This window comes from Dipodomys merriami, unplaced genomic scaffold, assembly GCF_024711535.1.
Source record: "Dipodomys merriami isolate MVZ:Mamm:240054 unplaced genomic scaffold, mDipMer1.0.p SCAF_10, whole genome shotgun sequence".
In the NCBI taxonomy this organism is placed as follows: Eukaryota; Metazoa; Chordata; class Mammalia; order Rodentia; family Heteromyidae; genus Dipodomys; species Dipodomys merriami.
The window spans coordinates 10,944,385-10,971,162 of NW_027202271.1; the positions used below are offsets into that span (position 1 = coordinate 10,944,385).

Sequence of the window (26,778 nt, forward strand, 5' to 3'; positions counted from 1 at the left end):
TTGAACCAGTCTCCCTTCCCTTTTCCTTTAGTTTGTTTTTAGATAAGAATCAGGCTTTTTTTTTTTTTTTACTCTAAGTAACCATCCAGCCTCTACCTTTCAAAGAACTGGGATGAGAGGCAAGATCCATCACTCATAGCTTGTTTTTTCAAATAGGGTCTTGATAATTTTTTGTCTTTGTTAGCCTAGAAACAATGTTTCTATATAGGCTTTCTCCTTAGTTGATATTATAGAACTATACCAACATACCAACCTTTATGTCCCATTTGAAAATAACTTCCTACTTTTTATTTCCCCCTCCCATTGGAGTATTAATGTCTAGTATATAACCTATTAAAGCAAATATTCTACAGTCTCTGTGACTTCAGAAATGTAAGATTTCTCTAAGCTTCTCTTCTACCCATGCTGATTTTTTTTTTTCTTTTTAAACTGATCCTGGTGCTTGAACATAGGGCCTGGGCATTGCCCCTGAGCCACTCAGTGCTCAAGGTTAGTGCTCTACCACTTGAGTCACAGCATTACTTCTGGCTTTTTCTGAATAGTTTATTGGAGTTAAGAGTTTCACTGACTTTCTTGCCCAAGGCTCCTTGCCCAAACCTCCATCCTCAGATCTCAGCTTCCTGAGTAGCAGGCTAGGCATCTGGCCCCTGCTGAATTTTTTTAATTCCACAATAACTTTTCATCTCTAAAGCTTTTGTAAGTATGTGCCAGTCCTTGAGCTTCAACTCAATGTGCTTTAACTACTAGAATCACAGCTTTCAGCTTTTTTACTGGTTAACTGGAGATAAAAGTCTCTTGGATTTTTCTACATGAGCTGGATTCGAACCACAATCTTCACATCTCTATCTACTATGTAACTAAGATTATGGGCATGAGCTACTGGTACCCAGCTGAAACCTTCCGTAGAAGAATTTTTTTTTCCCTTTCATCACTGATAAGTACCTTTGCCTCTACGGCCATTCATCTCCTTTGAAAGCTGCTCCCTATTTCCTATAATTGGGCCTATCCCATTGCATTCCTCAAAAAGCTAAGTATGTTAGAGGTACTCCGTTTTCAAATAAAGCTTCAAATTAAAAGTATAGCTGGAGGATAAGCCACAACTGCCTCTGAAAATTGTTTATTAGTCACAGATTTCCCTTAGTTACTTCTTAAAGAGTTATTGGCTCACAGGTATTTTACTATCTTCATTAAGGGATTCCACACTAATTAGTGGAGTAAGACCACAATGTAGGTTACTAAATACCGATTAATCAGGAAACACTTTACATACACACTCTCTCCTCTCTCTCTCTCTCTCTCTCTCTCTCTCTCTCTCTCTCTCTAAGATGAACAAAAAGAAAAAAGAATGGCAGGTACACAATACAGGATGCCACAAAAGTAAAATTTACAGGATATAACGTGCACGGCTCTGAAGAGTTCTTTGCTTGACTATTTTCCAATTCAAACTATTTTAATGAGACCTCTGGCATGACTACCACACTGAAACTCAAAAAAAGAACATATAAGCAAAAGATCACTTACTATATATCATCTTCAAGTCATAAAATCTTGAAGTTAATAAATCTTCTCTAATGGCCTTTTTTCTGTAAATATCAATAAAGATTTGAAAGATTTAAAAGAAACTGTATTGTTTACATATTTTCAATTCACTATTCATCATAATGAAATTTATTTACTCTTCCTAAAGACCAGCAAATAGTTTAAATATTATTCAAAACTTATGAAATATTACAATGCTAAGAAAAATTTTAATATGAGTTATACCATCTCAGTCTTGAAACAATAATGCTTTGCTTAATCATAACCAAACCATATAGAAGTCTTATTTTTTAAAAACTATTCTAAAGTCTTATTTTTTTAAAAAGCTATTCTAAAGTTCTAGGAGTCCAAATACAGTGCCTCACATTTGTAATTTCAGCTGTAATAAAGAGAAGATTAGGAGTACTGTAGTTCAAAACCAGCCCCATATAGCAAAAGGTCAGTAGGACCAGTAAGCTGGAAATGGTGGTACATATCTGTTATCCTGGCTACACTGAAAGCCATCACAGACTAAGGCCAGTCTCTCAGGAGACCCTAAATGAAACATAACTAAAAGCAAAAAAGGGGCTAGAACATGGATAAGGTGGTAGAGAGCAAGGTTAAAAAGCACGATGAAATATCATTTGCAACTTAGCCAACATTTTCCTTTCCAATAACATTTAGGTTTAAAAATATCACTATAATTTCTTACAACTGGTAAAGTATCAAAGAGAAAGGTTTCAGGATTTTTTTTAGAGCTTTAGTAGGAGTAAATTTAAATAGTTTTGATCTATATGCTGGTGAAAGCAGATTAATGTAGAAAAGTAAATGAAAATAATGCTAAAAAATAGTACAAAAGACTATATGGTAAATATATAATTGATAGAGATCTCACACTATGGGATATGACTCTGTAGGTACAAATTTATTACTATTATTTCCTATTCCACCTCCTAATAAGATATGTCTGAAAGGGATTACAGAAAAACACATGAAAAACCTCAAATAAGATATGGGCTTTAAAAAAAAAAGAGATATGGGCTTTAGAGATCATTTCAGTGATGACCACTACATTCTCAGAACGAATCAAAAGAATAAATTTCAGGGACTATTGTCAATTGCTTTAGTTATACTAAATAAGTACTCTGTCTTAAAAAAAATAGTATTCTAATGAAATATACTAATGAATTATAGAATTAATAGTAAGGCAATATACTGGGTCAAAAGTACAATTTTGGAAGGTTCTAAATACATTTTACATCAAAATAGGCTTAAGTTTTAAATGGATTTATTTAAGTGTATTTATAGGTTGTATTTATTAATTTTCAATATACTACTGCCATATTTAACTTAGTTCGCTAATATTAGCAGGCATTTAACCTGTTAAACTCAAGGAATAGTATTGTTTCTAGACAATTATGTTAAAATAGCAATTAAATAAAGCCAAGTATGTTTAAATGTTTCAAACATAAACATTTATTATAGTAGGTAACAAGTACCTACACAAAGAACCAAACTGTGAAAATTAGTAGTTTCACTGAATTCAGGGCCTTCAAGCTTGCTAAGTAGTAGTTCTATCAAGGTGCTCTAGGTGCTTGAACTAATCCTTGATCCCTTTTGGGCTGGGGCATATTGGGGCATATTGCTTTTCACCCTGGCCAGTTTGGACTGAAATCCTCCTATACTTACACTTCCTACCATAGCTGGGACGACATGCATGTGTTAAATACACAGCTTTTTTACTATTGAGATATGGGTCTTGCAAATTTTATTTTCCCAAGCTGATTCTTCAATTGTGTGCTACATATGTGATAAATACAAAAATAAGAATAAGAAATTTTTTAATAGAAATCTTACACTTCTAAAATGTTTCTTACTTTTATAAAAGCTCTGCTCTAGAACAGAATAGAGGAAAAAAGAAAACCCTAATCTTTACCAAAAATAGAATTCAAATTACATTGATTTTAGCCAACCTTCCTTTAAAATAATATTCTTTTCAAAAGAATGAATGTATTAAAAATGTCCACTTTAAGGGGGAAACTTTCCTTTTTGTTCTAGTTCTTGCTCTGCTTATCTGGATTCCACTTTAAAAGTTACTCACTCGGCTGGGAAGGTGGCTCAGTGGTAGAGTGCTTGCCTTGCATGCATGAGGCCCTGGGTTCGATTCCCAAGCACCACATAAGCAAAAAGAAAAAAAAAAGCCGGAAGTGGCGCTATGGCTCAAGTGGTAGAGCGCTAGCTTTGAGCTTAAGAGCTGAGGGACAGTGCCCAGGCCCAGAGTTCAGGCCCCATCACCGGACCCAAAAAAATAAGTTACTCACTCACCTTATATAGCTTTCAGAACTTGAGAGCTGTTTCTTAAAAGAGCTTTCAGTTTTCTTTTCTTTTGTCTCTCTTACCTGTCTTTTTATTTGAACCTATGAAAAAAGCAAAATCATTTATTTAGGGTCATAAGTCAAAACCACAAATGATAGCATTTTAATTCTCTCTTGAAGTAACAAAAAGAAACAAAGCTATCTTAATAAATAGTAGTCCTAGCCTGGCATTATGATGGCACACCTAAAATCCCAACAGTCCCAAAAGCCTTCTGAAGACCAAGAAACCAGGAAAAAATTCTAGGACATAACGTAGGAAGGAAGATCATAGTTCAAAGCCACTCGAGCTACACAGCAAAAAGAAGTGGTTCACATACATGTGCATATTCATTCAAGTATGCTAAACCATAAGCTAAATAAATATGATAAGCTTTGGAGAAATAAAATAGTGAGAAAAATGGCTTAGACATAAAACAAAAGAAGAGTTAAGGGCATTGCTCAGTGGTAAGAGTATCCTTAGCATATAAGAGACCAGGTTCAACCCTACAAAAAAAATTTTTCACAGCAGAAATTACATAAGTACTAAGTTACCACCAACAGAAAGGAAGATCTTCACCAGCTATATATCCTGTAAGGGCCTAATACCTAGAATATACAAGGAGCTTAAGAAACTTAACACCCAAAGAATCAATAACCCAATAAATAAATGGACAAAAGAACTAAACAAAGACTTCTTAGAAGTAAAAATGGCCCCAAACACCAAGAAATACTAAACATCTCTGACCATAAAGGAAATGCAAATCAAAACAACATTGAGATTGCACCTTGTTTGCATCAAGACACCTAGTAAGAATAGCCATCATCAAGAACTAATGTTGCAAGGATATGGGGGGTGGGGGGGGAGAATGAATCCTATTATGCTGTTGGTAGAAATGTAAACTAGTGTAAACACTTTGGAAGGCAGTTCAGAGATTCCTCAAAAACTAAACACAGAACACATTATGATCCACTGACCCCATTCCATTCAGATTATTACAAGTCAGGATACAATAAAGACACTAGCACATTCACTTTCAGCGCTGCACTATTCACCATAGCCAAGTTACAGAAATAGCCAATAGATGAATGGATCAAGAAAATGTGGCATATACAATGGTATGTGCTATATAAATATGGAATATATTCCACATAAACAATGGAATTTTAGAAAGAAGCAGTAGATCTGGCAGGAAAATGGGTAAACCTAGAAAAAATTATATTAACTAAGTCAGGATCAGAGAAGACAGTGTATGTTTTTTCTCATATGTAAAAGTTAGATCTAAATTATAAATAAAAATGAAAACATATACAAGGTCATTGCATCTCTACAAGCTAATTGACTAAAGTATGGTATAAGAGGGGAGGATTCCAATGGTCTAATTCTGAATAGTGAACAGTTTAACAAATAAATACCAGGAAGGGAAACATATTTTGTCAAGGTATCAAGGGGAGGAGAACAGATGAATGGATCAAGAAATACAGTTCTTTATTTAGGCAAATACAGTTCTATATTTAGTGTGTGTGTTATGTGTGTGTGTGTGTGAGAGAGAGAGAGAGAGAGAAAAAGAGTGAAAATTGAACTGTGTAACTTAAAGGTATAGGTAGGGTTGGGATAAATGTAGGAGAATAACAGAAGAGGTAACACAACAAGATGCATTGTACTCATAAACTGACAAGTTAAACTGTACAACTTTATACAATTAAAGATAATTTAATATACAATAAAGATAATTTAAAAGTCTAAAGACATTAAGATATTGTGCAAACCTCATAACTCTTAAAAAATATTTAAACTTACAAAAACTGTATTAACACTGTACCAAATTTTTAACAGGCACATGCTAGTAAATAAATGTAAATTTTAATTCTATGCAACAAAACAAAATGTCTTTGAAGCTAGTTCATGCTAATCAATCTGCAGCAACATAGTTTTATAAAATAACCTGAAAAATACAGAAAGTATGTCTTCCAGGAAAGTTACTTTGATTTTTACTGTATTACCTTTAACATCTTTTTAATATTAATACACTTAGTATCTTTTCTCATGTATATAATTACAAGAGATATAATTACAAGCAAATGCTTTCTAACACTTTCTTTGAATTGCAATCTCACTTGCAGCATGACAACTCATAAAAATATGCCTATAAGCTGGGCACCAGTAGCTCATGCCTGTAATCCTAGCTACTCCAGAGGCTGAGATCTGAGGATCGTGGTTCAAAGCCAGCCCGGGCAGGAGAGACCTTGAGACTCCTATCTCCAATAAACCACCAGAAAACCGGAAGTGGCGCTGTAGCTCAAGTGGTAGAGTGCTCGCCTTGAGCTGAAGAGCTGAGGGACAGCGCCCAGGCCCAGAGTTCAAGCACCACGGCCGACCAAAAAAAAAAAATGCTTATAATTTTAGTATGAATACCTAAACTGAGAGTAACTACGAATGTGGCATGTTGCTTCCATACCCTTTCCTCTATTTCCCTTTTATGGCATCACATATTGAATATGCTTATTTGGGGCTGCTTATCATTTATTCTCATACATTTGGTGTTAGGTAATTCTCATTTATTTTACTTAAGTATTACTGTCCTTTTCTATGTTCCTTTTTCTCATTAACTCAGGAATATGTTTCTATTTTTCCTTTTTTCAATAAATCAAACATCAACATCAACTCAGATCACAATCATGGCTCATAATAAGTAACATTAATGAAATAACAAGCATTTAAGAATAAAGATAACATATTAAATTTTACTGGCTAATCTCTAAATTGTTTTTCATGAAAAAACAATACCTTAAGTTTTTGCAGGGGCTGATCTTCTATTTCTAAATGTTTAAAATAAGCACCTTCCTCCAGTGGAAAAAATATAATCAAAGAGCTATTCAACTAAGAAATGTATGCAAAACATTCAATATCGGGCTAGGAAGGTGGCCCAGTGGAAGAGTGCTAGCCTTGCATGCATGAGGCCCTGGGTTCAATTCCTCAAGCACCACATAAGCAGAAAAAGCCAGAAGTGGTGCTGTGGCTGAAGTGGTAGAGCGCTAGCCTTGGCTGAGGGAAAGCGCCCAGGCCCAGAGTTCAGACCCCATGATAAGCCAAAAAAAAAAAAAAAATCAGTATTGAAGCTATTTTTAAAATGTAAGTACTCTGTATTAAATGGGAAGCTTTCTTAGTGTTTCAGAGATCTAATACATTTTGTGGAATATCATAAAATGATCACAGTACCTTTAGAAGATCAGAATTCAGTACCCCTGTTTAAAGGCCCAAGCTTGTTATGTTGAAAAAGAATGGCAAACAAAATTGATCAATTTTCAAATACACACTAATTGGACATTTATCAAAGCAAAAATTGCCCAATTAACTTAAACAGATCATAATGCAAAATGAAACTCAAAACTTACCTTAACACAACCTTCCGAAGGACTGAATTTAAATACTGCCTGAAAAGGTTTTCGATCAATAGGACATGAAGCCAGCATCTGAAAAACAATAAATTATAGTTCTACAAATGTTTCTTTAGAATAAGTAACACTAAATAAATTTCCACAACAGAAAAGTATTTTTGTGTGTGTGCTAGTATTGGTGATTGAATTCAGGGCCTAGGTGTTGTCCCTTAGCTTTTTCACTCAAGGCTGGCACTCTACTCCTTGAACCACACCATACCTCCACTTGTAGCTTTACAGACTTTAAAGACTTTTCTGCTCCAGCTGGTTTTATGCTGTGAACCTAAGATCTCAGTCTCTTCAGTAGCTAATATTACAGGTGTTAGGCACCAGTGCCCCACCAAAGAAGCATTTTTTAAAAATCTTCTTTGAAAAATAAAGTAGCTTTAGTCATACTACCGAACAATAAATGCCTTAAACTTCTTTCATCCATTCAAATGTTACTGACAACTACCTATGTTAGCTAACGAATGCAATAATGAATAGCTAAGATTTCTGTTACTAAGACTCTATTAAGACTTGCTGTTCTACTCAAAACCACTGGTATAATGAAAGCTAGGCTAAAGTCCACAGCTCTGTCATGTACAACTGACTGTGACTCTAAACCTAGAATGAATGGCTAATGAAATCTGCCAAACTAATAAAAAATTACTTGGGAAACTCACATATATTTTCATAAATTTGTAACAAACCATTTTCCTCAGAATTATTTTAAATAGGTACTTTTACCAGCAGCAAAAAATATTTGAATGATAACAGCAAGTACTCCTCTATTCCTCTCCTCAGTCAACTTGATGGCCTCTACAGAAACAAGGTTTTGTTGGATTTTCTTAAGTTAATTTACTTTATTGTTCTTACAAAGGTGATATATAGAGGAATTAACATTACATGAGTCAGGTATTTTTCAGGGTTCTTAAAAATTGTTTATTGAGAATCTCCAAGTTCTACTATTTGAACTTACACCCTCAGGCCTTCTGTTTTTACTGTTTTTGAGATAGGTTGGACCAACTTTTGTTTGTCTGGGTTGGCCTCAAACTCAAACTCTTCCTGCCTTCACCTCTTCAGTATCTGAGATTACAGGTACTCCAACATGCCCAGTTACTCACTCCAAAGGGCATTTTTAAATATATTCTATTGCAGATATCCAGTGTGTGAGTGCATTTCACTATAATTCATGTACTGAACTGAATTTTTCCTCTTAATTATATATATTAGACTGGTGCTTCTCAATGGTTATTTCAGAGCTGTCCCATTCTTACCATCCTGGTATTTCATCTTATAAATGTAATATTTTCTTACTTCAAAAGCTTTTCAAAGGTTCTTTTCTTTAAAATGTCTATTCATACATTTGCTTAACTATTAATATGCTCACCTTTTTCAAATTATAGAGGTTCTCTACTTAATAAGGAAATTGGTCTTTCAATCATGTCTACATAATTATAAGTCAACTTTATTTTTATGTAAATATATTTCTTGTGCTTTCACAAACTTCATGTGTAACTTTTTACCTGATAATACTATTAAATATTTAAGGATGGGTTTATATTATCTAAACAGTTTAAAATCTAATGTTTTCTGGTAGGATAAGAGACTGCAATTGTGAAGTAAACAGTAAGAGGTGATACTACTAATACCTATGGTTACAAAGGTAAAAACAGGATTCTAACCATTTAAAATCAACAGTTGGGAAGATTAAAGATAGTTAGGAAATCTAAACAAGTCACTTTCTATGGTGCCTCAGTAGAATAAAATGCTGGGATATTTGTCTTTCTGGCTGTCAGCACAACTAGAAATATGCTCATACAAGCAGAGATAGAACACTATATGACCTTATTATAATAAATCACATCAGACTGACATAGAAGCTTACTTCCAAATAGAAGTGATTTAGGGTGCCATTATTTCCCTAACAGAATACTTGACCTATGAATAGCAACAATACAATCTACAAATTTTTAATAATTATCACTAGGAATTCTAGTTCAAGGAACTACTGACTACTTATCAGTGGTAAGAAATGTCTTAGGTTAGAGGTTGTATTATTAGTACATTTGTTATTACTACAACTTTTACTCATTTATAATTTATAGGCAAATAACGAACACTTTTATGTTTTAAAGTCTATTTATTTCTTATAATTTTGGGATGAGTAGACGCTTTAAACTCAGGACCTTATACTTATTAGGCAGGCACTCCACCATTTGCTTACAGCTCCAGCCCTTTTTGCTTTCATTTTTGTTGGTTTTGTTTCTTTTGTGGCAGTACCAAGCTTAAACTAAGGACCTCTCGCTCAGCTTCACTCATAGTTGGTGTTTTATTATTTGAACCACAATTCTAGTTCATCTTTTTTGCTGGTTATTTGGAGACAGAATCCTGAGTGTTTTTCTGCTCAGGCTGGTTTTGGACTGTGATCCTCAGATTGCAGCCTCCTGAGTAGCTAGGATTACAGGCATAAATCACAGGAGCACAGCTGGTTATTTCTTAGATAGGGTCTTGTATTTTTGCCCAGGCTGACTTTGGACTGCAATCCCCCTACTTATGTCTCCCAGTAGCCAGTATCACAGGTGTAAACCTCCAAATCCATAGTGTTGGTTAAGATGGAGACTGTACTAGCTTTTTGCCTGGGCAGACCTTGAATTCTGTTCTCAAGTACCATGGGTTAAAGGCATGTAATGCCAGGCCCAGTTTAAAGGTAATTAAGATAAATGATCATTTAAAATATAAAACAGTAATGAATGAAAATGTGTTTCCTTCAGTGTTTGTTGAAAACTAAGATACATGTATAGAAAATCTTGACTTATTGTCTTCTTACAAGTTTCACTTTGTCCAAACTTGGGCAACTTATACATCTTCTCTATGCTTCAACTATCTTATTTACAAAAATGAGAGTAATAGAACTTAACAACAAGGTTTAAGGTTTTGTGGGGGTTTTTTGTTTGTTTGTTTGTTTTTTGCTAGTCCAGGGGCTCAAACTCAGGGCCTGGGCACTGCTGCTGAGCTTCTTTCACTCAAGGCTGATGCTCTACCACTTGAGCCACAGAGCCACTTCTGGCTTTTACTGTGTATGTGGTTCTGAGGAATCAACCCCAGGGCTTTGTGGATGCTAGGCAAGTGCTCTACCACTGAGCCACACTCCCAGCCAAGGTTTAAGGTTTATGAAATTAACTGATTTAACAATTCTTAGAAAAGTATGTATAATATACTATTACTACATAAGGTCTCATAAATATTAACCTACACACACACACACACACACACACACACACACACACACACACACACACACACACACACACACACACACACACACACACACACACACACACACACACACACACACACACAAAATTGCCAGGTACTAGTGGCTCATGCCTATAATCCTAGCTACACAAGAGGCTGTTATCTGACGAAGCCAACCTACGCATGAAAGTCTGTGAGATTTATCTCCAATTAACCAGTCAAAAAGCTGGAAGAGGTGTGGCTCAAAGTGGTAGAGCACCAGCTTTGAGTGGAAAAAGCTAATAGTTCCTAGGCCCTGAGTTCAAGACTCACTACTGACACATTAAAAAACAAAAAACATCCAAACCTTTGGTTTTATATAATAGACATACATATATAGATATCTGTCTATATGTGTGTATGTGCAAATACACAAATGAGACAAACAAGTTCTTAATAATTTCTATCAGAATTTGTAAATTTTACAACATACATAGGAATTATTCTACCTAATTCAAATTATGACACAAAAATCTCAAAGTCTTTGTATTCAAGAAATTTACTCTATATTCTATATCAAATCTTTCCATGGTTCTGTAATTACATATCATTTTTTTCCTAAATATTTTCAGTTACCATCAACTAAAGGGTATTCTTTTCTTAAAAATATTTAATACAATATAGTTTTAACCTGAACCATTCATTGCATTTAGATCTGTTTCAAATATTTGGGTCCTAAGGTAGGGCTTTCATTCTTTTGGTTCTTTATGGATAATTTCTTTGTCTCTGTCTAAAGTTTCATCTGAAGAAAAGGTTCCACTGCTATAATAAAAGAAAAAAGGAAAAAAGGCAGTAGCAGTAAGAAACTATTTCTAAGTATTAGCATAATTTGCATATACTTACATTTCCTAAGAGCAATCTAGTTAATACAAAAAAATAAGTTAACTCCCTTTGGCTTAGGATAAGCCAACAGAAAAATTTCCTAAAACTGAATTATCTGCTTTAAGAAGGGCAAGTAATATAAAGGAGTATGATAAAAGGGTAAGGTTGATTGGGATGCACTGCATACATGTGTAAAAATGTCATACTGAAACCCCAACTAATGTATGCCAAAAAAACCCAAACACAACAAAACAAAAAACAAAAAAAGTTATCTTTCCCAGGAAAGGAAAAATCAGAAAACAAGCCACCAACACTAGATAAAGTTATGCTATGGTTATAAAACAATGCTGTCCACATCTGATCTTAGAAAGAAGTTTACCAAAACATTTCTGAAAGGAAGCAGGAAATTTGGTTATTCTGAGGTAAGTTTCCATAGCAATACTTTTCCTGATGGAAGGATAACTAAAGAATTCAATGAAAAAAAATCAAAATACATTCTGAAAACCTAGTATTTTTTTTAAATGTATACAAAAATGTACACACCGAAGTTCATTAATAGTTGCTAAGGTATCAAATTACTCTTTGTGTGATCATCACAAACCTTTCATAGAAAATTTACAAGAGTTTTAAAAATAAGCTGGGCACTAGTGGCTCATGCCTGTAATCTTGACTACTCAGGAGGCTGAGAGGATCATGGTTTTCAAGGAGAGCCCAGGCAGAATTTGCTAGACTCTTGGCCAAAATACCAGCAAAAAAAAAAAAAAAAAAAAAACAGGGCAAGTAGTAAAACACTAGCCTAGCAAACTAGAGGCCCTGAGTTCAAAACTGCAGTACTAACTCCGCAACCCATGAAAAAAAAAGGTTTAGGCTGATCTAAACTTTATGCACTCCCAAGAAAACCTCATCTTTACATTCAGCAGATAACTATCCAGAAAATGCCAAAGATACATTTCAATTTTCAAAGTATAGTTTCATTTTCCAAGAAAAATGTGTTTGGCTAGAGTAACTGATTACATTTCTGAGTAGTGAGTGTTTTTGGTCTGCTGATATTATTGTATTGTTGCTGTTGCTTTCTTATATAACCCAGGTTGGCTTCTAACTTGTAATCATACTGCTGCAATTGTTCCAGCCTCCTAAGTGCTGGAATTATAGGCATGTACCACCACACCCATCAGCAGTAAGGTTTTAAACAAAAACATATGTAAAATATAGAAAAAAAACTTTAAGTAATACTTATTTTTTTATAAAGGTGATTTTAAAAATTATTGCAAACTTTTTTCTTTACATGTAAATCTCAATTATTATCATTGTGCTTCTTTACATAAAATAATTTACCCTCAATTATTCATGTTTAATAACTTGACAATTTAAAAAAATTTTAGTTTCATAATCAAAGTATGTAAAAACACTACTCAATTTATGACAGCTGTAAAATTTAAAAATATACCTTACTTCAACAGTATAATGTGTTTTTTTTTAAAAGGCATACATTATACTATGATTTCTCTGTACTAAGGTACTACCAGTAAAAAAAAAGCAAATCGATAGAAAAAAATGAGCTTCCTAATGATCCAGTGAAACATACCCTAGTATTCTGAAGCGTTGTAAATTCCCAGCTCAATCAAACCCATATTTAAATGTAAGAACAGGAAACCTTCCTTATTTGAGAATTCAGGATTCTTGATTCCTAATATTTCTTGCTTCCTGCTGCTGCTCTATCCTCAATCACATAGGCTGCCTATAGATAGCCCCTCCTAGAGAGAGAGAAGCAAGTGTTAAAGGTAAATGCTTAGGAACTATTATCTCAGTACCTATATTAACAGGTAAATCTCTTTGTTCATGGGAATCTCTACAGCATCTATCTCGCCCACTAACAAACAAAACTTTTATATACAAAACTGCACTTCAAACTCAAAAGATAATTTAGAAATGCTGACTACTACAGCTTGAGGCTTATTGACCATGACCTATCCTTTCTCATTTGATGGTTCCAAGACAACTAACATATCCCCAAAGCAAGTGCTCACCTTTAATCAGCCTATAACCTATATTAAACTGTAGTTTACAGTTTTCAGACATTCATAAGAATCTCAGTGTTAAAATTAAGAATATATTCCTTCTAAGGCCTCAAATGGAACTCTCATGTCTTTCAAATTACATTATATAACAATTGGTTAAATTACCACTTTATCTTTATTTCTCCTACATTTAATAGTTGACTTTCTTTCTCTAGAAAGAAACTGAAACAGAAAACTCAGTACATCATTTACATATCCTGACACTTAAAACCAGACTACACAGAATACATACAAATTTACCCAACTGGTAAATAGAGTATTAAATAGAAAATCTACACATATATTTTTTAGGTAATAAGTGTTCACACTGTAAAAATATTCTTTGTTCTACCAAAGGATCACAATAGTAGTGAACGTGAAAAACTTAGTCAAAAGTTCAAGTTCTAAGTTCTTTTAAGAACTAGCAATCTTCTAATTCACAAGTCTAACACAATGGAATAAAATAATGTATCTGATAAATTACTTTAAAGATTTTACTTCCTAAAAAATACTTAAATTATTATTCAGAGGACTATGTGACAGACAGGTTTGAGATAGTCTGGGAATTAAAACAAACAACAACAAAAACAAAACCCACTAAACCAAGAGGAAAAGGTAGTTAAAAAAGAAAACAACAAATAATCTTTGCTGAATTACTGTACTACTGAAAAATAATCTAGTCACCAGAATGCTTATATAAAAAAATAGCCACATCACAACAGAAATGAATTGCTTCTATCTTGATTTATTATATTCTATTAATTTTAAAATGCACTCATCTGTCTGTATTCAACATTTTGTCTGTATTCAACACTATTCAAGAACTTTATGACACCTTGGTAAGACTTACTATCTAGTCTCATGAGAGAAAGCATGCTTTTGTCAACTCAACAACTGTAATTTCACTAGCCTTACTTTTTCAAACTGAAGCTTTTGGAAGCTGATATAATATAAAATGGAAGAATAATATTAATTTAAGTCAGATAATTTGATTACCCCAGGAAAACTAATCATATTTTTTAAAATGATCCTTAAAAAGTAATCATGTAAAAGGTAAAGATAGGATCTCAGATATCACAAACATACTAATCACATATACTGAATCTCTTTAATACAGTAAGTAGGGCAAGGATATACTCAGTGGAAAAGCATGTGCTTTAGCATGTGGGAGGCTCTGGATTCAATTCCTACCACCAAAAATAAATACAGTAAGAACTGTTAAGTGCTTTAAGTGTGTAATGTTTCTACATTCTCAAACCTTAGTTTTTTAAAGGCCAAAATTTCAACCACCTCATGCCAACAATGGTAAATTCCATCACTAGTGTGTAGTGGGGGAGAGGGAGTATCTTGTGGAGGATCATAATTTTCATCAGCTATCACTGTTACTGCATCAGACTTTTCTAGATTTCACCTTCCTAAACACCTATCAGATTACCAAGGTTAACCTTAAGTAACTTCAAGTTTTTCATTAAATGTAAATTATGTCTTCCTCACAATAGGTGCAGACAAAAAATTCTTAACCAAATAACTAATAAACTTTAGTATACTGGCTCTTATACATATTCCATCAACCCGAAGGCTGTTGTCTTTGGTCAATATTTTGTTTCTACATCATCATAATTTGTTAAACTAACAACTTATTTCTATGAATTCTTTGTTTTCATATCCCTTAGATCAGACAATTGAGGCTCTGGGCCAGAAAGGCCAGCACAGGTTCAATTATATTGAATCCTTTTGGTTTAAATAATGTGCATGCTATGGAATACTATGAAAGTTTATTCAATCATTTTAAAGCCCTTACAAAGCACTTATTTAAATAACCATAGAACCAAGATTTTTTAACTTGGAAAGACTGAAATTAACTTTGATGTTGAAGGAATTTTTTTTTCTTGTGGCAATACAAGTGATTTAAATTCATGGCTGTCTGTGATTTTTTTTTTTTTTTGGGGGGGGGTCCGGTTGTAGGGCCTGAACTCTGGACATGGGCAGAGCTATTCAGCTCAAGGCTAGCGCTCTACCACTTGAGCCACAGCGCCACTTCCGGCTTTTTTCTTTTTGCTTATGTGGTGCTGAGGAATAGAACCCAGGGCCTCAGGCATGCAAGGCAAGTGCTCTACCACTGAGCCACCTTCCCAGCCCCTGTCTGTGATCTTGAGTCATGGATCTCAATCCTTTTTTGTTTGTGTTTGTTTTAGATAAGGTCTAGAACTTTTGCCAGAACAGTCTCAGACTAAGGTCTTATTCCCACATTTTGAGTAGCTGGGATTATAGAAATGTACCACCATGCCTAGCTAAAAATAGGTATTTTAGGACATGAAAGTCTTAAGAGTGTATCCAAAACAAATACAGTCTACAATCTGTGTTAATTTTTCAAACTACTGGCTTCATATAATTAGAATTTCTTCAGTGCCTAAAATATTAAGGTGAAAACAAATCAGTGCTCCTTTTTTGGTGTTTGATATCCTGAGTACTTCAGTAAACCTTAACAATAAGTTACAACACAGTGTAGTGTCTAGAAGACATAGAAATCTACAGAGATAATCAAATACACTTTGTGAAGTGTTGGTTTGTTTGTAGGTGCTAGAGCATGAATTCAAGTTCCTCTACTTGCTGGCAGAACTCTATTCCTTGAATACCACCCTCAGCCCTTTTTTGCTTTTGGTTATTTTTAGAATAGGGTCTCACCCTTACACTTGAGCTACCTGGATTTCAATTCTCCCATTTATGCTATTTATATAGCTAGGATGACAGGTGTACAACAGCACACAGCTCTGTTCACTGAGATGGGCTCTCAGGAGCTTATGGCCCAGAACAGACTTAAACCATAATCCTCCTAATCTTTGCCTCCAGAGTAGCTAGAATTACAAGGCTTCCCATTATACCCAGCCTTTTGTGCTGTTTTCTTTTCTTTTCTTTTCTTTTTTTTTTTGTTGGTTGTGGGGCTTGAACTCTGGGCCTGGGCGCTGTCCCTGCACTCTTCAGCTCAAGGTGAGCGCTCCACCACTTGAGCCACAGCACCACTTCCGGTTTTTCTAGCGGTTTATTGGAGATAAGAGTCTCTCGAACTTTCCTGCCCGGGCTGGCTTTGAACCTCGATCCTCAGATCTCAGCCTCCTGAGTAGCTAGGATAATAGGCATGAGCCACCGGCGCCTGGCTCTGTGCTGTTTTCTTATCACAAAGATTTCTAACCACCACCAATCTTACTTTACTTACTTCACTTCTATGAGAAGTGAACATCACTAAAATCAGAAACTATAACTCAATTTTTAAAAATTATTTAAACTTGAGCCCACTCCTTGAGGTATCTGATAACAAATTATTAGTAATTGAGAATCTTTAGCTTTTATATCAATAAACATTAAGATAGTGAAATTACATGAAACTAAATGAAACAATGCATAAGAAATCCTTAGTACAGGACATGAGGCTCATTAAGACATTTGGAATATATACACTTATTCCTACTCCCTAATCTGAAGCAAACCAACTGCACACCTCTCACAGTTGAGAAAAATGAGAGGAAAGATCATAACTAATGATTACACACACACACACAAAATACACTACCCACTAGTGAATTAGAAATCTGGTTCTATAGCTTAAAGCACATTTAATTTTTATCACAGCAGGCGATTCAAATGAAAATTTAGAAGTCTTACTGACTCTGTAAACTAGTCATCATTCTTAATTTGTTATAATTTGTTAGTAGACTGCCCTCATGCTATTGTTCCCACTTAGTGGTTTACTGAACTGACAGTTGCTATCTCCAATAAGAATAATGAAACAATTGAGACAATGACGAAATCTAGAATGTTACGTTTATTCTGCCCTGGTCAGCACACAATGGAAGAGAATAAGTACTATATATAAAAGCAAGTATTTGCTTTTTAAAGCAATTTTACTTCAATGAAATATTTATATTCAAAGAAATAACACTTAAGAAAAAATATTACATGTAAGGAAAGTGTTGATTAATAGCATTTGTATGTTATCAAGTATTTTCAACTTAAACATGTTCTACAAGGATTAAAAATATACTTAACTTTGCCACTGCCTAGGAGAGAGAACAGAGTCTACAGCCTAGAATACAGAATTTTAATTGCATACCTTTTCTTTAACAAAGAAAAGTTACTACTTCTCAATGTGTAGCCTAGAAAAGCTTATAACATGTAACCATGCTTCAAGTATATGGCTGTGTTGTGTTGAAAGATGAACTTGGAATGATGAAAACCTGTCTATAAAATTGTAATTTACTTAGAGAAAAATACATATTCAGATTATGCTGAAGCTTGTGATTACTTGATCACTGAATATAATCATACAAAGCTGAACTGAAACCTTCCAACCATTATGTAACAAAACTTCTTTACCCAGTATTTAAAAAATATTTAATCACAAAACAAATGAAAGTGCACTAAATTCAACACCAATTTCATCTTTAGAGGGCAAAGGGACAAAGAATATATTCTGATTTCATTAATCCATATTCCTGGCAAAGTACCAGTCATACTAACTTGGCAAAACTCAAAATACTCTGAAACCATATTTTTACCTATCTTTAATCCCTTCTTGTCAAAGTCTAGTTTAGGTTTCAATCTAAAACTGTTGATATACATATTATTATGAGCTCCAGTGGCATAAGAAACCTTTTCTTCTTTTCTTGTAGAACTCAGACTAAGCAGTACTAATGCCACTATACATAAAGTCAGTTCTCTCTACCCGCCTTAAAGAAAATATAACTAAAACAGAACTCTCAAAACCCCAATTATTTAAATGCAACAATTTCTCAAGTACTTAAGAATACTGAACAATGTGAGATTTCTTTGGGGGGGAGGAGAGGAGTTGTGTGGATGAGAGACAATGAATAGTCTGAATATAACTAATGAATAATGAACTCATGTCAAAAATATTTGAGATGTAATATTTTTACACAGTAATATTGAGCAAATACAATGTGATTAACAAGGACAATGAATTTATTTACCAATTTAAAACAACAGGGTTTAAAAATAATATGCAAAGAATTTGGCTTGAATGGAATCAGAATAATATTTCAAATCCAATGTGTCCTGTTTCTTAATGACATTCTACGAATGATACTTGTAGAATCTCTAACTCAAAACTCTGAATTAAAAATGTGAATTAAAAAATGTGCTTCTCAATTACATTTTCCTTTTAATGTATACAATCTTAGCAAAGTTATAGTCCATGAAACCCAAGATTACCCATCTGTAACATTGAAAGGCACTATGAAATCTGATCTGGTTATTTCATAAGGCTGATATAAAGAGGAAATTAAAAATATACATAAAACAAAAAGCAGAAGTATTATCAATAGTATCCTCCTCTCAGAGTCAGAAAAAAAGTTTGATCTGCTTTCTCTGTTACAGGATTTTTCTTAAAAGGTAAGCATTTAAAATTCTTTAATTATATACATAAAAAAGAAAAGCTGGATAAAGAAAATTATAAATATATTGACAATTTGAATAAAGAAATTTATACTAGAAAATATATTACTGTAAGATCATTTGTAAAAGATAGTATCAGCTCTTTAGGCAAAAATGAAATGCTAGGCAATTAAAATGCATTAACTTTATCAATTGTGGTTAATATTTAATTCTGTTACTTACCTCTGCCCATTTAAGAATACAGGTCATACAGAAGACATGATTACAACTTTCTGGAAAACCAACTTCCTTCTCTAATAAGCAATTAAGACATATAGGACATCTGTCTGTTTCACTGTACAAGAGGCCACTTGCAGCACTGTGATTTCTGTTTTCTTCACCTGTTGAAGTAAAACATAATTTCAAACCCTCCAGAAACAAGTAACTGCATATGGTAATATGATGATCTAGATACTTCAAGGGCCTTCATACTTCAAGGCAATACTACTACATAAATAACAAATACACTCACTAATTCTAATAGTCCCAACATTCACACACAAACAAACACTTGCAACAGTGAAAAATCAAATCCAAGGCTTTATACATACTAGGCAAACATTTTACCACTGAGCTATATCTCTAGTGCCATTATTTCACATTTTAAAAAGTATATCTATAGTCAGGCACTAGTGGCTCACACCTGTAATCCTATCTACTCAACAGGGTGAGATTTGAAGATCACAGTTCAAAGCCAGCCCAAGTGCAAAACTCCATAAGACTCCTATCTTCAATTAACTACCAAAAGCCAGAAGTGGAGCCATTGCTCAGGGATGGAGTACTAGCCTTGAATGAAAAAGCTAAAAGACAGTAGGCCAGGCCTACAACCAGAGCGCACATGCGCGTACACACACAAAAGTATACCTATGTAATTCCTAAAACTTCAATTGCCAGATCAATGTGTGTCTACATTTGTACTATAGATATTGTCAAATTAGCCTCGTTAGGCTCTAAACCAGTTTATAGTCTCTCACCATAATTATAACCAATTTGTACACAAGCATATATTACTGGTTTATAAACAAATAAGATACTTTATGATTCAGCACTAAAATAAAGGTTTAGTGAGCTGGACTTTTAACAGAATAAAGCAAACAAATGAAAACCTGGGAATATCCTATTTCTAATGTCCATACTAATGTTCACAGCTGAAGAGTAAAACTTCCAAGGTAGAAAAACTGATATAAATCCTGAGAGACTCCAGTATTAAGCAAGACAGAAAAAACGAAAATGATTAAATAACAACTTCAAAGAGCTGAGAGGAAACAACAACAAATAAAACCTACCAAGCCAGAATTATACACTCATATGACCAGAAAAATCTACGTTTAAATGATTTGGAAAAGATTTAAAGTTTGGATACAACGTTCAGAGCACATCACCAACAGAGAGTCATAAAGAAATAACACCCCCCCCCACACACCACCTTTTTTTTAAAATAGGATGGAGAAGAAAGCAAGCATACAACATCTAACGACTCAGGCTATGGTAGTACACTTAAAATTGCAGCACTTGGAAAAAAGAGGGAAGAGAATCACTTGAGGCCAATCCAGGTTATATACAAAGTTCAAGGTGAGCCTAAACTACATAGTAAAACCCAGTCAAAAAACAAAAGGTAGCCAGGCACCAGTGGCTCACTCATATCTGTAATCCTAGCTACTCAGGAGGCTGAGATCTGAGGATCGTAGTTCAAAACCAGCCCAGGCAGGGAAGTCCATGAGACTCTTATCTCCAATTAATCACCTGAAAACCAGAAGTGGTGCTGTGGCTCAAGTGCTAGCCTTGAGCTGAAGAGCATATAAGGACAGTGCCCAGGCCCAGAGTTCAAGCCCCAGGACCAAAAAAAAAAAAAAAAAAGGTAACTAAATAATAAATCATCCAATTCAGATGATAGATAATAACATATAAGTTAAGGATAAACTGATAAGAAAGCATTCTAATCTTCCTTTGTAAAAGATTAACTTCAGAAGCAGAGAAAAATACCATTAAAAATTAGTAACAAAACCAGAAACTCTAAACCAGTAGAAAGCAAAACTTCAAGAAAAGGTAAACATTTCAACTAATTTAAAAATCCTCAATCAAAATTTAAATACTAAGAAGAAAAAAAAATGTGTGCAGTTCTTAAGTAGTTTATTTCAAGATTAAAGAACAGTAGTAAGTAAAAGCAGTGAGTCTATAACCTGACTCTTATAACCCCTATACAACTACTTAATATCAATTTTAAAAGAATACAAGAAAAAAACAGAATATTGATTACTTTAAATTTTATACAACAGTTTAGAAGTGTGAAGTTTGGCTTTCAACATACAGTGAAAACTTACCTTCCGTACCTTCATACTCCTGGTCTCCCATAGTTACAGTATATACAATCTTCTTCTTCATTTTTCCTTGGAAAAGGGTTTCCTATATGACAAATTATAAGAGAATTTTTATGTTTCTATCCTAATAATGTCAATTTAAAAAGATGATTTTATACATAAAAGAACAAAAGCCAGGTGCTGGTGACTCACGCCTATAATCCTAGCTACCCAGGAGGCTGAGATCTGAGGATCACAGTTCAAAGCCAGTCTGAGTAGAAAAGTATCCATGAGATTTCAATATATCCAATTAACCACTCAAAAAACAGAAGCAGCACTGTGGTTTAAAGTGGTAGAGAACCAGCCTTGAGCAAAATTGCTTAGGACAGTGCCCAGGCCCAAAGTTCAACCCCACAACGAACTAAAAACAAAAACAAAAACAAAAAAAAGTACAAGCCAGTTTTTATATAATCTTTTATATTACTTACAATAAAGAAGCCAAGTCTTACCGAAAAAAAAAAAAACTATTAAGTAACAAAAGCTAAGTAGTAAATTCTGTCATTAAGACATGATATAATCTGCGGAAGAGAGATGAACTTGGGAAGATGGGAGGTTTGCTAAAGAACTTGATAAATTGAAAGAACAACACAACATAGAGAAATAAAGTAGTATTTAGCTAAGCTAGTGTGACAAGAACAAGAAGAGTAAGGTGTTTGTGTATGGTGAGAAAGGATGGATATGTAAGCTAAGAATTTCATCTGAAAGATCAATAAGGAATAATAAAAGAAGCATAACAAAGCAAGTCAAGTGAGGCTAGATTATAGTTATGTCTCTAACTATCGACTGAGCTGCTTACATTTAATCTTAAGGATTCCTTTAAAGAGCCAAATGATCAAAATGATATAGTTTTGAGTACAGCTCAGTTAAGAATTTAACCTAGCATGGCAAAAAGCCCTGCAAAAACAAAAAAAATTATTTTTTCAAAGATTACTATGCCAGCAAATCATTTTATGGACTACATTGGGGGGAGATCAGAAGTAGGATGATTTGCAAAGCTAGAATAACTGGCTGGAAAAAGAAGTGCAGAAGGAAGGAACTAAAAAGCAGAAACACACCTGCAATCTGATGAACAAATTTGAGGGAGGAAGTCAAAGATAGTTCTGGCCTAAAGGACCAGACTATACGAAGTTAAGAAATTCATAAGGAAAACGATTTAAATATTCCTTCTTCAACTGATTGTGGCAAGACAAGACTACATTAAACCATCCAAATATGTTTTATAACATCTAAGCACAAGAAATCTCAAATTTTATCAGTTATGGCATCCCATATTGTATATGAAGTAATTTTCCTCATTTTCTAAAATAATTGATATGCTATTTTTTTTGGGGGGGGGAGGGGGAGGCGGGTGTCCGGTCGTGGGACCTAACTCTGGGCCTGTGCACTGTCCCTCAGCTCTTCAGCTCAAGGCTAGCACTCTACCACTTGAGCCACAGCGGCCACTTCCGGCTTTTTTTCCTGCTTATTTGGTGCTGAGGAATCGAACCCAGGGCCTCATGCATGCAAGGCAAGCACTCTACCACTGAGCCACCTTCAGAGCCCGAGACATGCCAATTTTTACCTTAGCGATCTGTCTTGCCCAGGAAAACTACGTATTGATTATTGATTTTTTATTATTTATTTTTTTTGTTGGTCATGGGTCTTGAACTCTGGGCCTGAGTGCTGTCCCTCAGCTCTTCAGCTCAAGGCTAGCGCTCTACCACTTGAGCTACAGTGCCACTTCCTTGATTATTGATTTTTTTAAAAAGCTGAAGTTTCATTCTGGTTACAAAATAGCACATTAGAAGAACTCCAAAGGTTGTAGTGGATTTAAAGCTCACAAGAGATTTAAACAAGGTAAGTAAAATTCCTAGTATGCTAAATTTTTGAAAAATGCTACAAAGAAAAAAATATAGCCAACAAGAATAAGAAAATGAGAAGCTGTTATTTTCACAGAGTGGTAGAGGAAGAAAACTTCAAGTGACAATAAAACTGATCTGAAAAAGAGGAAAAGAGCTTATGTAGATAGCCAATGCTAACTAATGTAGACAGAGAACAGCAAATAACAATCTAAGGCAAAGAAGCATGACTGGGATGTTCAAGAAACAAACAATAGACAGTGATCAGAATAACGAACAGAAGGAGATAGAAGACAAGATCTTATAGCACTTTCTAAACTCTGTTCTCAGTGACAGGGACCGTAACATAGTTTTCAACAGTGGAGGCAGCAAGAGAATGAGCAGAGGCCAGTAAACAGACCCTTCTCATCTACCAGGAAGATGACAGTTCTGTACCAGATTGGTAGGCATAGCACTCAGATTTCAGATGTTTTGAAAACATAGCCAACAGGATTGACTAGGAAAAATATGAGGTATTTGTTAAAAAGTACAGTCCAGAATAATTCTGTATTTTGATCTGACCTACTAAAAGGAAATAATTTAGACAGAAGATGATTATTAAAAATATTTAAATAAGTGGGGCGCTGGTGGCTCACACCAGTAATCCTAGCTACTCAGGAGGCTAAGATCTGAGGATTGCAGTTCAACGCCAGCCCGGGCAGGAAAGTCCGTGAGACTCTTACCTCCAATAAACCACCAGAAAACCAGAAGTGGCACTCTAGTGCTCAGGCCCAGAGTTCAAGCCCCACGACCGACAAAATAAAAAATAAAAAATAAAAAAATAAAAATAGCCATGTGCTGGTGGTGGCTCATGCCTATAATCCTACCTACTCACAGGTTGAGATCTGAGGATTGCAGTTTGAAGCCAGCTGGGGCAGTAAAGTCCATGAAACTCATCTCCCAATTAACCACCAGAAAACCAGTCGTCGTGCTGTGGGCTCAAAGTGGTGGAGCACTAGCCTTGAGCAAAAAAAGTTCAGGGACAACATCCAGGCCCTGAGTTCAAGCCCCACAATTGCCAAAAAATTAAAATACACACACACACACACACACACACACACACACACACACACACACACACACACACACACACACACACACACACACACACACACACACACACACACACACACACACACACACACACACACACACACACACACACACACTTCCAATAGTCATAGGTTACTCTCCTTAATATTTATGCACTAAGGCAGCATCAGTATCACTTGGGAACTTGTTGCAAATGCAAGATGTCTCAGGTTAAATTTGCAAACCCAGTGGATCAGAATCTGCATTTTTTAAAGCTCTGTACAAAATCCACATGTACAATAAATCCTATAGAACACTGCTCTGGATTACTTAGCTTGGGTTATTTTATAGTCATATTGTGCTCCTGTATGATCCACACTGAATATAATTTCTTATTTGGAGAAATTCACATCATACTATCTACCCTAAGTACTAGTAATAAAAATATTTTATGTTGGAGTGAATGATGAAGTATCAATTTGAAAATCAACACAGCATTTCAGGCCAGGTATAGTAGCACACACCTGTAATCTATGCTACTAGGAAGCATAGTGAAGATTGCAGTCTCAGAACCAGGCTCAGCCAAGGCACGACACCGGTTCCTAAAAATTACCAAAGCAACCAGGCTGGGATCATGCCTCAAGTGGGAGAATATGTTAAAAAGACTCTGAGTTCAAGTGGCACTATGGCTCAAGTGATAGAGTGCTATCCTTGAGCTGAAGAGCTGAGGGACAGCACCCAGGCCCAGAGTTCAAGCCCCATGACTGACAAAAAAAAACAAAAACAAAAAAAAAAAAACCACTTCTTTTAAAAATATATACTTTAAAAAAAAAAAAAGGACCCCCCGAGTTCAAACCCCAGTACAGAAGAGAATTAACACTATATATATTTTTTTTTGGGGGGGGGATCCGGTCATGGGACCTGAACTCTGGGCCTGGGCGCTGTCCCTCAGCTCAAGGCTAGTGCTCTACCACTTGAGCCACAGCGCCACTTCCGGCTTTTTTCTTTCTGCTTATGTGGTGCTAAGGAATCGAACCCAGGGCCTCATGCATGTAAGGCAAGCACTCTACCACTGAGCCACCTTCCCAGCCCAACACAGTATTTTTTAAACCATAGAAAATTTCAAATAACATAGTATCCCTTTTTAGACCCTGATAATTAATTTATCCTATTTGATAGTATCTGCTATTTTTACTTTTCCTCCTTTAAAAATATTATTTATAAGCAGGAATGATGTGAAATAAATAACACCCTCAGAAAAACACTAAGAATTCTTTGCTAGCCCTACAAGAATTGCTAAGTCAATACTTATGTCAGAAGAAATGGAAAGACAAACATAAAAGAAAAACAAGAGAAACAGTAAAATATCTGGGTAAATATAATTAGCTGTTTTTTATCTTGAATTTCTTAAAATATGTTCAGCAATTTAACCAGGTACCGGTGGTTCATGCCTGTAATCTTAGCTACTCAGGAGGCTGAGACCAAAGTTCAAAGCCAGCTGGGGCAGGAAAACCTGTGAGACTCTTATCTCCAATTAACTACCAGAAAACCAGAAGTAGTGCTGTGTCTCAAGTGGTAGAGCACTCTCCTTGAGATAAAGAGATCAGGCCCAAAGTTCAAGCCTCACAATTGACAAAAAAAAAAAAAAAACTTCAGCAATTTAAAACAAAGATTTATAATATTTTCTGGTAGACAGATTAGATTAGATAGATAAATAGATACATACATACATACATACATAGAAGATAGATCAAAGATAATTAAACATTAAGGGAGAAGGGTAAAGGTATCTGCAAGGTGGTAGTTTACACACTTTCACTTCAAAGGGTGAAATACTAAGTAGACTATGAAAATATGCGTATTACTATATTAAAGCTATTCCTAAAAAAGTCAAGCCAGGCACTGGTGGCTCATGCCTGTAATCCTAGTTACTCAGGAGTCTGAGATCTGAGGATCACAGTTCAAAGCCAGCCTGGGCAGGAAAGTCCACAAGACTCTTATCTCCAATAAACCACCAGAAAACCATAAGTGGCACTGTGGCTCAAGTGGTAGAGTGCTAGCCTTGAGCTGAAGAGCTGAGGGACAGCGCCCAGGCCCAGAGTTCAAGCCCTATGAACCACCACTACCAACACCAACAAAAAGTTATCTGTCAAAAGCACAGCACACTGAAATGGATAACTAAAGAACGTTTAAACAACTCAAGGAAGAATCAAACAAACAATAGTATGGCAGGCTCAAATCCAAACATAGCAAGTTAAAAATATTTGAGATTCAGGAAAAGCATTATAACCTTAAATTGCTTATATTTGAAAAGAACTCACATAATCTAAACTTTTACCTTAAGAAAGGTGAAAAGCCAAATTACATACATAAGATGTAGAATACAGGAAATAGAATAGTCATCAATAAAACTGAACAGAAAAACTTATGAGACTATAGCAATTCTTTAAAAAGATCAATATGATAAAGACTGATGAAGTGAATAGCACAACAGAAGTTGTAGTTAAAAACTTTCCAAAAAAGCTATCTTCAGGCCCCGATAATTTCCATGAAGTCTACTAAATATTTATAGTAATAACACCAACCAACACAATGGAAG

At 34.9% G+C, this 26,778-nt stretch overlaps 1 protein-coding gene across 3 annotated transcripts in view; it reads right to left on the reverse strand.

The window, feature by feature from the left end:
• Nucleotides 1–26,778, reverse strand: part of Scaf11 (SR-related CTD associated factor 11) — a 70,220-nt gene that overhangs the window by 20,005 nt on the left and 23,437 nt on the right. For 2 of the 3 annotated variants that reach the window (XM_070039370.1, XM_070039367.1), the window contains exons 2-6: nucleotides 21,235–21,316; nucleotides 19,097–19,254; nucleotides 7,266–7,343; nucleotides 3,844–3,935; nucleotides 1,522–1,583 (exon numbers count right to left, since the gene is read on the reverse strand). In XM_070039370.1, the coding sequence (XP_069895471.1) occupies nucleotides 1,522–1,583; nucleotides 3,844–3,935; nucleotides 7,266–7,343; nucleotides 19,097–19,254; nucleotides 21,235–21,295 (451 nt within the window). In that variant the 5' untranslated portion in view covers nucleotides 21,296–21,316. Of the gene's footprint in view, nucleotides 1–1,521; nucleotides 1,584–3,843; nucleotides 3,936–7,265; nucleotides 7,344–12,993; nucleotides 13,116–19,096; nucleotides 19,255–21,234; nucleotides 21,317–26,778 lie in introns of those variants that run through there. The other variant, XM_070039371.1, reaches the window with a different exon arrangement.